The sequence below is a fragment of the Myotis brandtii genome, unplaced genomic scaffold, assembly GCF_000412655.1.
Source record: "Myotis brandtii unplaced genomic scaffold, ASM41265v1 scaffold59, whole genome shotgun sequence".
Classification (NCBI taxonomy): domain Eukaryota; kingdom Metazoa; phylum Chordata; class Mammalia; order Chiroptera; family Vespertilionidae; genus Myotis; species Myotis brandtii.
In genome coordinates this window covers 796,967-808,967 of record NW_005370223.1, presented here as the reverse complement: position 1 = coordinate 808,967, position 12,001 = coordinate 796,967, and the positions used below count along the sequence as shown (strand labels likewise).

The following is a 12,001-nucleotide window of genomic DNA, read 5'->3' as shown; positions in this document are numbered from 1 at the left end:
TCTACTAAAAAGTTAATAGATTTGTGGCATAAATGTTCTAGTTTTACCTGCATCTTCTTATTTTGTTTTTGTTTGTATTTAGGAACATTCAAAAGATGATGACAATCTGGATTCGTTGTTGGACAATGTAGTTGGACTTAAGCAGATGCTTGAGTCATCAGGTGATCCTTTACCTCTCGGTGACCAAGACGTAGAACCAGTACTTTCAGCTCCAGAATCTCTCCAGAATCTGTTTAACAATAGGTAAACCAAGCAATATTTTGTGGTTGAGTAGATATAGTGTATTAATGGCTGGAGGTCTATAAATGGCCAGCTTGCTATTTTTCTGTAACGGGGCAGATAGTAAAATTCTAGGCTTTGCAGGCCACATTAAGCCTCTATTACATATTCTTCTTTACGTACAAACCATTTCTAACTTGTAGGCTGTACCAAAACAGGCCAGTAGAATGGGGATCATAGTTTACTTATCCCTGATATGCAGTGCCTCTTGGTCTTTGGAGCACTGTACTTTCAGAGCATAATGACTATTCATTGTAATGGAATTATTCTCTGAATTTAGAAAAATTAAGTATGGACATTTTTCGTACACATTGGTACATTTTAATAAACTTGACTTTTTGTAAGTAAATCCAGTGCTGTTTTATTTTACTGAAAGGTCAAAATTTGTCACTACAAGATTAGTTTCCAAGTTACTGATTTTTAAGGATACTTAATTCTTAAATAACTTTTTAAATTAATTTTTTAAGTGCTAATTTCCAATACTTTTATAGGGTGACATTTTAAATTGTACTTTCCACAGATTTTATTCTAATTGGAAGATGTTACAATTTTTATTTTGGATTTCTTCTTTTTTCTAAATTCTTTTTTTGTTCTAGGACTGCGTATGTACTAGCTGATGTCATGGATGATCAATTGAAATCTATGTGGTTTACTCCATTTCAGGCTGAAGATATTGACGGGGACCTGGATTTGGTATAATTTTATTACTAAATATTTAGAAAAAAAAGTTGTTGTTTCTTTGTGTATTGTTAGCTCTAATATAGCTGTTAGAAGTTCATTTGGGGACCAGTACTGCATACTTTTTATGTCAGTCACCCACTTAATAGTGTCCAAAACTCAGATTTTATGCTACTTGTTTCGCTTCTTTCTGGTTAGTGATCTGTATATATGGGAATGAGACATTTTATTTTTATTTTTTTAAAATATATTCTTGAGCCGAACCGGTTTGGCTCAGTGGATAGAGCGTCGGCCTGCGGACTCGGGTCCCGGGTTCGATTCCGGTCAGGGGCATGTACCTTGGTTGTGGGCACATCCCCAGTGGGGGGCGTGCAGGAGGCAGCTGATTGATCTCTCTCATCGATGTTTCTGACTCTCTGTCCCTCTTCCTTCTTCTCTGTAAAAAATCAATAAAATATATTTTAAAAAATAAATAAATAAATAAAATATATTCTTGATTTCAGAGAGGAACGGAGAGGGAGAGAGGAGAGAAATATCAATGATGAGAGAGAATCATTGATTGGTTGCCCCTTGCATGCCCTCTACTGGGGATCGAGCCTGCAACCCAGACGTGTGCCCTTGACCTGAATGGAACCAGGGATCCTTCAGTCCCCAGGCCGACGCTCTACTAGTATCCACTGAGCCACACCGGCTAGGGCAAGAATGAGACATTTTAGGGGAAAATCACATTTTTGCATAAGTACTCTTAAGTAATTTGTTTTCTTATATTTTTAGGAATATAAGAAAATTATCTCCCCAAATTAATAATCATTCCTGTGTTTGTGTTTAAAGAGAGGAATGGTGTTGTGTTATCTGCTCTTAATTTGAGGAAATATAAGAATGTATTCTAACTACATTACTAGAATAATGTAGTACTAATGCAAATTGACATCCTTAAATATAGTGCTGAGTAGGAAATAGTATAGTTACACTAAGACTGAAAATTCAGTGTAGTCTGTTTGTGCTTCTCAGAGATATATTAGGGAGGATGATTTCAGCTACATCTTATGGTACCATTTATACTAATAAAAGGGTAATATGCTAATTAGACCGGACGTCTTCTGGACGTCCTTCCTGACAAAGCTGGGCCCCGGGCGAAGCTGCCGACGGTCCTGGGTGAAGCCGCTGTTGGTCCCAGGTGCCTGTGGCCGGCCCAGGCCGAGCCGCCGGGGGACCTGGGGTCCTGGGTATCTGTGGCCAGTTTGGGCCGAGCCGCCGGGAATCCCGGGTGCCTGTGGCTGGCCAGAGGGAGGGAAGCCCAGGTCCCAGGTGTGGGGGCCGAGGCAGAGGTGGTTAGGGGCGATCAGGCTGTCTGGGGACCAATTAGGGGCAATCAGGCTGGCAGGCAGAGGGGTTAGGGCGATCAGGCAGGCAGTCAGGCAAGCGGTTAGGAGCCAGTAGTCCCGGATTGCAAGAGGGTGCAGGCCAGGCTGAAAGACCTCCTCCCCCACCTGTGCACGAATTTTGTGCACCAGGCCTCTAGTATATTATTTTTTTTCTTGATCAAATAAATATGTATATTTGATATTTTCTGTTCTAAAAAATGCTAATACTCATGTACAATAAAATTTTTTAAATGATTTACATTTAATGTATTGAGGATTCTTTTTCCTTATTTAAAAGATCACATACAAATCAGTTTAAATCTCATTAAACAATTAATTTCTTGCCCGGCGGTGTGGGTCAGTGGTTGAGTGTCGACCCATGAACCAGGAGGTTACTGTCTAATTCCATGTTGGGGCATATGCCCGGGTTGTGGGCTCATGCATTAGGCAGCCAATCAATGATTCTCATCATTGATGCTTCTATCTCTCCCTCTTCCTTCCTCTCTGAAATCAATAAAAACATATTTATAAAAAAAGAATTAATTTTTTTTTCATTGGAAATTGGTCATTGATTCTTTAGAAGAACTGTGCTGTCCAATAGAACTTTATGTAGTGGCAGAAATGTTCCATATCCTGCCCAGTAAAGTAGCCACCAGCCTTATGTGACTGGTGAGCAATGAAATGTTGCTAATGTGATTAATGAACTGTATTTTATTTTAATTTTAATTAATTTAAAATTAAATAGGTATATGTGGTTAGTGCCTATTGGCATCACATAAAACATTTGTGTTACAAATTGTTCTTTTTCTAAACTTCACTTTGAATCACAACTGTGTTGCAGTGATGACTGTGACCTTACATGGTGTAGGGAAATTTTAAGTCTTTTAGGTTTGATAAATTTGAATAAAACCTAAGTAAACTTAATTTTCATTTCTCTGAAAGTAAACTTAGGTTGGAACCTCATTAAATGCACAGAACTTTGAGATCTGTTGCACAAAATCCTTTTATAGCAGATAGGTTGACTATATAAGGCTTGCAGAATATGTTATTTTCATATTCTTTTGGAAAAGTTCTGGGGATACTACATTGTTAATTTATATAGAGAAATCCTGAGTTTTTTGTCAGGCAGCATAGGTCTCAGATTAATAACACTTCTGTGAGGAGGAATGCCAAACCCACCCCCCCCACCAAGAAAAACCCACAATTGAATTCCTAAGATTTTTTTTTTTAACTACCAGTGATGTTGCTTTTTGAAAAGATGAGGGAAAGAGGCAGGCCTATAATTAGTCATATAATTTATAGGAAGTAAGAATTTCCATAGTCAAGTGTTACATTAATAGTTACATTTAAGGTGTATATTTCATTTTACTTAATTTTTATGACTGCAGGTAAAAGTGGACTTAATTGAACTCTCTGAGAAATGCTGTAGTGACTTTGACTTGCACTCAGAATTAGAGCGCTCATTTTTGTCAGAACCGTCATCTCCAGGGAGAACCAAGACCACCAAAGGATTCAAACTTGGGAAGCACAAGCATGAGACCTTTATAACTTCAAGGTAACATTTATTCTACTGAAGATTTTGATTGTGGTCACATACGTTTATTTATTTTAATGTATTTTAAGCTAGACACATGGCTATTAAAGGATAAAGGAAGCCTTGGCTGATGTGGCTCGGTTGGTTGGGGGTTGTTTGTGTACCAGGAGGTTGCCGGTTCAATTCCTAGTCAAGGACACATGCCCGGGTTGCGGGCTTGATCCCCAGTAGGGGTGTGCAGGAGGCAGCCAGTCAGTGTTGCACTCTCACATTGATGTTTCTCTCTCCCTTCCTCTTTCTCTAAAAATCAATAAACTATTTTTTTAAAAAGGATAAAGGAAGTTGCCATAATGCTTGAATCATGAATATTGTTTGAAAAATAATTTTTTTATTTTTTTAAATACATTTTATTGAGTTTTTACAGAGAGGAAGGGAGAGGGATAGAGAGTTAGAAACATCGATCAGCTGCCTCCTGCACACCTCCTACTGGGGATGTGCCCACAACCGAGGTACATGCCCTTGACCGGAATCGAACCCGGGACCCTTGAGTACGCAGGCTGACGCTCTATCCACTGAGCCAAACTGGTCAGGGCTGGAAAATAAATTTCTTTTGGAAATTTTTTTAAAGATAATAATTTGGCCAATACATACCCAGTACATTTGTTTATTATTCCACTTTATGAGAGTTTGGAAGGTTTGAACAAGAGTGAATTGGCTTATTTAAAATAATTGTTAGTCATACCAATAAAATGTGAGTGCTATTCTTAGCTAGTTTTATTGTATTCCATGGAAAGTACAGGTATATCTTGGGAGATATACAGGTTTGGTTCCAGACTACTACAATAAAGTAAATATCATAATAACCTGAGTTATATGAAATTTTTTGTTTCTTGGTGCATGTAAACGTTATGTTTATCCTATACTATAGTCTATTAAGTGTGCAATATCATTGTGTCTAAAATCGAATGTACATATCTTAATTAAAAAATACTCGACTGCTAAACGATACTATCATCTGAGCCTTCGGTGAGTCATTCTTTTTACTGATGTAGGATCTTGCCTTCAATTTGTAAAAAATGCAATATCTATGAAGTTCAGTAAAGTAAGGCACATTAAAGCAAGGTTTACCTGTAATGGAAATATTTGCAAAGTAACCACAAATGTAGTTTTCATATTGCAAAGATTGATTTATATTTTCATTGGAAGTATATATTTTTTTAAAATGTTTTCATGGTCTATTTTTGTTTTAATAGTGGAAAATCCGAGTACATTGAACCTGCCAAACGAGCTCATGTTGTGCCACCACCAAGAGGAAGGGGCAGGGGAGGGTTTGGACAGGGTATACGACCCCATGATATTTTCCGTCAGAGAAAACAGAACACAAGCAGACCACCGTCTATGCACGTGGATGACTTTGTTGCAGCTGAAAGTAAAGAAGTGGTCCCGCAAGATGGGATACCCCCACCAAAACGGCCACTCAAAGTATCACAGAAGATTTCTTCTCGTGGTGGATTTTCAGGCAATCGAGGAGGACGGGGAGCTTTTCACAGTCAAAATAGGTTTTTCACACCACCTGCCTCGAAAGGTAACTACTTATATATGTTTTCTTTCTCTTTTTTTTGTTTTGTTTTGTTAATCCTCACCTGAGGATATTTTTTCCATAGATTTTTAGAGAGAGTGGAAGGGGGGACAGAGAGAGAGAGAGAGAGAGAGAGAGAGAGCGAGGAACATTGATGTGAGAGTCACACATTGATTGGTTGCTTTCTGCATGTGCCCTGACTGGGACTGGGGATGGAACCTGCAACCTAGGTACTTGCCCTTGACTGGAAATCAAACCTGTGACCCTTCAAGTCGCAGGCCAACACTCTAACCACTGATCACCACCAGCCAAGGTTGTAATATTTTCTAATGGGTTAGAACAGCGATTTTCAACCAGTGTGCTGCAAGAGTGTTTAAAACATGCACTACCTGACTATTTAGTTGGGGGCGCTGACCTCTTCCCTTAGATTGTCAAATAAAAAAAATGACAACAGCCAACACAATAGTCGTCAAGTGTGAATAAAAAAAAAATTATACCTATTTTTTGGTGTGCTGCAGAATTTTAGTAATTAGTTTGTGTGTGCCATGAGATGAAAAAGGTTGAAAATTGCTGGGTTAGAATAGTGGAATATTAGAATATTAAATAGAAATTATTGAGATGGTAGTGATTCAGATAAAGTATTTTTCTGTTACTAAAATTAAGCTGCCTCTTGACTATTTGCAGTGGTACTATTTGCAGAGCATTTTATTGGAAAGGGAAAAAATCTTATTTAAATTAACCTTTGCTTAATTTAAGCACATTTAGTGATAAGTTTAATTAAGTCTGGGCTAATTATTTTCGTTTTTATATTAAGAATTATGTTTATCTTTTCTGAATAATATTTATACATTATTTTTGTAGCTGTACTTATCAACAATTTCCCGAAGATTTTTCTGTATATTCGCCATTGATTCTCTTGTGTACTTGATTCCTAATGTAATATTTAATGTTTTAAATTGTTTCAAGATTTTAGAAACTGAGTTTATTCATAGATATTATGCTTCACCAGTAGATTGAGGACATGTTTTTTTTTGCTGCTGCTGTGGAGGGTAGGAGTGGAAAAGAATAGAAGTTTACATTAATAGCAAACACAGAGCTGTGTTAGGGATGGTTATAAGCACTTGACATATAGTACTTTCACATCAACCCCATGAGGTAGGCTTTGTTAATACAACCACTTTACAGAAGAGAAAACTGTCAGGACACATAAGTGTAAGTGGTGAAAGCAGTATGTGAACTTGGCAGTCTGGCTCCAGAGCTTCTGCTCCTAACCACGTACGGTGCTGCCACTCTACAGTATATTTCATTTACAAAAATTTCAGTTTATCTTCCATTCCTTTGGAAGGTTAAGGAAAACCTGTCAGGTCTTTCTTAATCCAACTGAAGTTGTGAAAAAAGATGTGATTGTGTTGCCTTTAGGAAACTACAGTCGTCGGGAGGGAACAAGAGGCTCCAGTTGGAGCGCTCAGAACACTCCTCGAGGAACTTACAATGAAAGTCGCGGAGGCCAGAGCAATTTCAACAGGGGCCCTCTTCCACCTTTACGACCACTTAGTTCTACAGGTAAACATTTTTCCTATTTGGTATTGCTGAGAGAGGGAAGTGAATCCTCATTTTCAAATCGTTAAATGTCATGTACTCTGATTCTGGGAGAGAATATTTTAGAATGTAAACGTGTAATTCTAAAGTCAGTTTAATTTTATATCTGAATGAGTGCCCAATGTACATTTTCTATAGAAATAATCAAAATTGCGGATTCTGAACTTCGTGTATAGTCTGAGCAGTTTCATGGTGATGTGCGCTGTTTTTATATTTTAATAATGAGAGCCAACCCTTAGGTACATTTTTGACCAAAGTATTTTAAGAACAGACATATCTTCATAAGGTGTCTTCTATTTTTAGTTACTGTATTCTATTGTGTGTATAAGCATATAACCCTTTACAGCTTTATTTGAGATGTTGTTCTCATATATGAAACAATTTACCTATTTAAAGAGGACAGTTCACACTGGTCTTTAACACATTCATAGAACTTGTATGTGGATTTTAAAGGAGCAAAGAATAATTTCTCTTTTGGTTTGAGCTCGGTGTTACAGATGAGTCTTCATATAATGGGAAAGGAAAGGGTGTTGGAACTAACAGTGTGTTCTTTCCTTTATAGGCTACCGCCCAAGTCCTCGTGACCGGGCTTCAAGAGGCCGTGGGGGACTTGGACCTTCCTGGGCAAGTGCAAATAGCGGCAGTGGAGGCTCAAGAGGAAAGTTTGTCAGTGGAGGCAGTGGTAGAGGTCGTCATGTACGGTCCTTTACACGATAAAAGTTATTTTGGGAACATCCTAAGTGTATATGAACATTTCATGACAACAACAAAAAACAATAAAATAAGACATTGAAGGACCAACTTAACCTTTTAGCAGTTATCTGGAAACTCTGAAGAATATTTTTATCTGAAGAAAGCAGATTTTGTTTGATACATAACACAAGATTTCAATAAAAATCCAAACTTTGTATGTATGTTTTATATATTTTTTTCTCTTTTTTATACAAGACTAGAAAATTTCTTAGGTAGAAAAATGAATGATGAAATTACTTTTGTCTTAGTGTATACCTTGCCTATACCACAGATGTTCCCAATATTTTCTCAGCTCATGGTGCCCTTTAGCGTTTCAGTAATTTTTTTTTTTTTTTGGCACATCTAGGACTAAAGAAATGCATAATACTTCCATTTATTAAGCAGTCAGGTCCAAACAACTTAATAAGAATTTATATCATAAGCATTAGTAACTGTGGACACTGTACAGCTTCTCACCCCTTGGAATCAGCGTGGATCGACACTGCTACTATCATTTCCTGTTCCACTATGCTTTTTTTTTTTCTTTTTTCTTTATTGCTTAATCACTATGCTTTTTGCACAGTACTTTTGATCACAAATGCTGAAAACCCAGTTTTTAAAAGATACACTGTCATGGGAAGAAATATAAAGCCACCTAATATTGAAAATATAAACTACCTCACCCTAGTAGTTGGTGTTATGTCCAATAGATGTGTTCCCCTCAAAAATATGAAACAAACACTGACCCTTCTGCTAATTTACTAGGGTGCCCTGATACATAGTTTGGGGAACCTTTTTATAACAAAAGAAACACAACGTTCTTCCGTACATTAGAAATGTGTATGTACTTTGTGTTTCAGCTTTATACTTATACCTACATTTGCTATTTTATTACAGTTATCTAAAGCCTAAAATGAGGTGTGTCCTAATAGTTATTTTGGGAGTCCAAAATATCTAATAAAATCTGGACTTTATATACAGAAATAAAGTTTATAACAGAAAATAGCCATATTTTTCCCAAGAGATAACACTGAGCCTATATAACTGACATAAAATAGAGACTTCTCGCCCAGGTGGTGTGGCTCAGTGGTTGAGTGTGGACCTATGAATCAAGAGGTCACCCATTCAATTCCTGGTAGGGGCACACCCGCAAGTTGCAAGCGTGATCCCGGGAGGTGGGGGGGGTGGGCAGTGAGGGGATGGAGGGTGTGCAGGAGGTGCAGGAGGCAGCTGCAGCCGATGGATGTTTCTCATCAATGTTTCTTCTCTCTCCCTCTCTTTCAAATCAATAAAAAATAAAGACTTAAACAACAAAGTGTGTATGAGTCTCACTTCATTCCTTTATCATCATGTTTTGCTGAACTATTTGTGAGTGAATACAATGTTTGTTAGAACGCCTTTAATAAAAGCTCAGCTCTAAAGACTGTGACGTTTAAGTGAAAAGTAAAGGAAATCTTATATCCCTAATGGCCTCAAAAAACCCAGGATAACTAAACCCCTTTCAATTCTCAAACCTAATAAGCTCATCTCTAATGATAACATTATTCACATTGGATAGAATTCAAAGTTTGTCCCTAATACCTGACCAAATACATGTAGTAATTGTTTCTTAAGTAATTACATTTGTTAATAAAATATGGCTATATGTACATTTTTTAAATGGAATGCTTCATAAATTTGTGTCATCCTTGTGTAGGGGCCATGCTAATCTTTGTATTGTTCCAGTTTTAGTATATGTGCCGCTGAAGCAAGCACTATAGGTATATTTCTTGATTTGTTTTTTAGCTTTAAGTTGAATATAATCTTTGAGAAATATCAGAGTGTTGTATATGCTATTTGTTAGTGTAACACTCAGGAATTCATGCCAGGCAAAGTAATAAATTAGTACTGTAGAAGCAAATTATACCTACATTTGCTATTTTATTACAGTTATCTAAAGCCTAAAATGAGGTGTGTCCTAATAATTATTTTGGGAATCCAAATATCTAATAAAATCTGGACTTTACATACAGAAATAAAGTTTATGACAGACACTAGGTATATCCATGCTGTTGTAGATGGCAAGATTTTATTTTTCTTATGGTCATATTCCATTTATGTGCATCATTAAAAATGTCCTGATTACCTAATAATCTTAGATAAATGGGAAGCTAAGGAATTCAGCATGTTGACTATCCCTTTCATGCATTATTACTCAGTCTTTATAACAGTCCAGCAAAGGAGGTATTATCCTAATTTTACAGATGTAGAAACCTAAGGAACTTGATTTAAAAGTGATAACAGGTTTTAAAACCATGTTGGCTAGCTTCTAATTTTTTTTAAATATATATTTTATTGATTTTTTACAGAGAGGGAAGGAGAGGGAAAGAGAGCTAGAAACATCGATGAGAGAGAAACATCGACCAGCTGCCTCCTGCACACCCTCCACTGGGGATGTGCCTGCAACCAAGGTACATGCCCTTGACCGGAATCGAACCTGGGACCCTTGAGTCCGCAGGCCGACGCTCTATCCACTGAGCCAAACCGGTCAGGGCCTAATTTTTTTTTAAAGTAACTTGTTTTTCAATTACAGTTGCTGTGCAATATTATATCAGTCTTAGGTGTATAACCCAGTGATTAGACATTTATATAACCCAAGAAGGGATCACCCCGATAAATCTTGTACCCATCTGACACCATACATAGTTACTACAATATTATTGATATCCCCATGGCTATTCTGTAACCACCAATTTGTACTTCTTAATCCCTTCACTTCTTTCACTCATCCCTCCAACCCTCCTCCCGTCTGGCAACCATCAAAATGTTTTCTGTATCTGAGTCTCAGTTCTGCTTGTTCAGATACTCTTTTTCATATTTTGCATATAAGTCAAATCATGGCATTTGTCCTCTGACTCCACTCAGCACAACACACACTAGATATATCTATGCTGTTGTAGATGGCAAGATTTTATTTTTTCTTATGGTTGTCATATTCCATTTGTGTGCATCACTTCTTTATTCATCTACTGATGGACACTTAGGTTGCTTCCATATCTTGGCTATTGTAAACAATGCTGCAATGAATAGTTTTGGTTTATCATTTTGTGTGTGTATTTTTTTTTAAATAAATACCCAGAAGCAGAATCGCTGGGTCCTTCTTTGTCTCCTGTTATAGCTTTTGTTTTAAAGTCTATTTTGTCTGGTATAAGTATTGCTATCCCTGCTTTTTAAATTAGATTTCCATTTTCATAAAATATCTTTTTCCATCTCTTTACTTCCAGTCTGTGTCTTTTATTTCAAGTGGGTCTCTTGTACAAAGCATATGTAATGGTCTTGCTTTGTTATCCCTTCAGACATAGTATGTCTTTTCATTGGAAAACTTCACCATTTGCATTTAAAGTAATTGTTGATAAATATGTATTTATAGCCATTTTTATTCACGTTTTAAAAAAAATCCTCACTGGAGGATATGCTTTTGATTTAAAGGGGTGGGGGTGGGGGGGGGAGAGGCATCCATTGGTTGCCTTCCGTATGTGCCCCGACCCTTAACCTTTCTGTATATGGGACAATGCTCCAACCAACTGAGCCACACCAGCCAGGGCTATTCATGTTTTTTTATCTTTTTCTCCTTAAAAAAAGACCCTTTAATGTTTTTTATAATAATGGTTTGGTGGTGGTGAGCTTCTTTAGCCCCTTCTTGTCTGGGAAGCTCTTATCTGTCCTTTGATTCTGAATGTTAGACTTGCTGGATGGAGTAATCTGGGTTGTAGCTCCTTGTCTTTTCATCACTTTGAATAATTCCTGCCAGTCCTTTCTGACCCTAATGGAACCCAGGACCCTTCGCTCCGCAGGCCGACGCTCTACCCACTGAGCCAAACCGGCCAGGGCATAAATCCCTTTCTGAATTGAACCACCAACCTGTAAGAAACCTGGAAGCGCTTCCAGAGAAATGCAAAGGGCCACGTGCCGGAAGGTCGGCCAATCAGAGCCGGGCTGGGCCAGGCGCCGCCAAGGAGGTAGTGCGCACGCGCGCGGGCTCTTCCGCCATTGGCTGGGCGGAAGCGGGCTCTTTGAGCTCTCGCGGTGAGGGGAGCTGTCTACCCCGGTTCCTCCCGCGGACAACTGCGCTTTCTTCGGGTCCTCGCCCGTGGCTTCCCCGGAGAACCGCCCGGCGACAGCCTGTAGGCTCGTGTGGAGCTCCGCGAGGAGAGGCGCCACAGCAGGCCTCCGAGGGAGGAGGGAAGGTCGGCGGCG

At 38.2% G+C, this 12,001-nt stretch overlaps 1 protein-coding gene and 1 long non-coding RNA gene across 4 annotated transcripts in view; one reads left to right on the top strand and one right to left on the bottom strand.

The window, feature by feature from the left end:
- KIAA1429 (KIAA1429 ortholog) overlaps positions 1-7,947 on the top strand; it is a 48,274-nt gene extending 40,327 nt beyond the window's left edge. The window contains exons 19-24 of one of the 3 annotated variants that reach the window (XM_014550240.1): positions 83-243; positions 876-972; positions 3,710-3,876; positions 5,109-5,440; positions 6,854-6,997; positions 7,596-7,947. In XM_014550240.1, coding sequence (XP_014405726.1) covers positions 83-243; positions 876-972; positions 3,710-3,876; positions 5,109-5,440; positions 6,854-6,997; positions 7,596-7,750 — 1,056 coding nt within the window. In that variant the 3' untranslated portion in view covers positions 7,751-7,947. Of the gene's footprint in view, positions 1-82; positions 244-875; positions 979-3,709; positions 3,877-5,108; positions 5,441-6,853; positions 6,998-7,595 lie in introns of those variants that run through there. The other 2 variants (XM_014550241.1, XM_014550242.1) reach the window with 2 other exon arrangements.
- LOC106728313 overlaps positions 5,365-12,001 on the bottom strand; it is a 24,587-nt gene continuing 17,950 nt past the window's right edge. The window contains exon 3 of the long non-coding RNA XR_001364606.1: positions 5,365-5,444. This is a non-coding gene — a long non-coding RNA (uncharacterized LOC106728313). The remainder of the gene's footprint in view (positions 5,445-12,001) is intronic.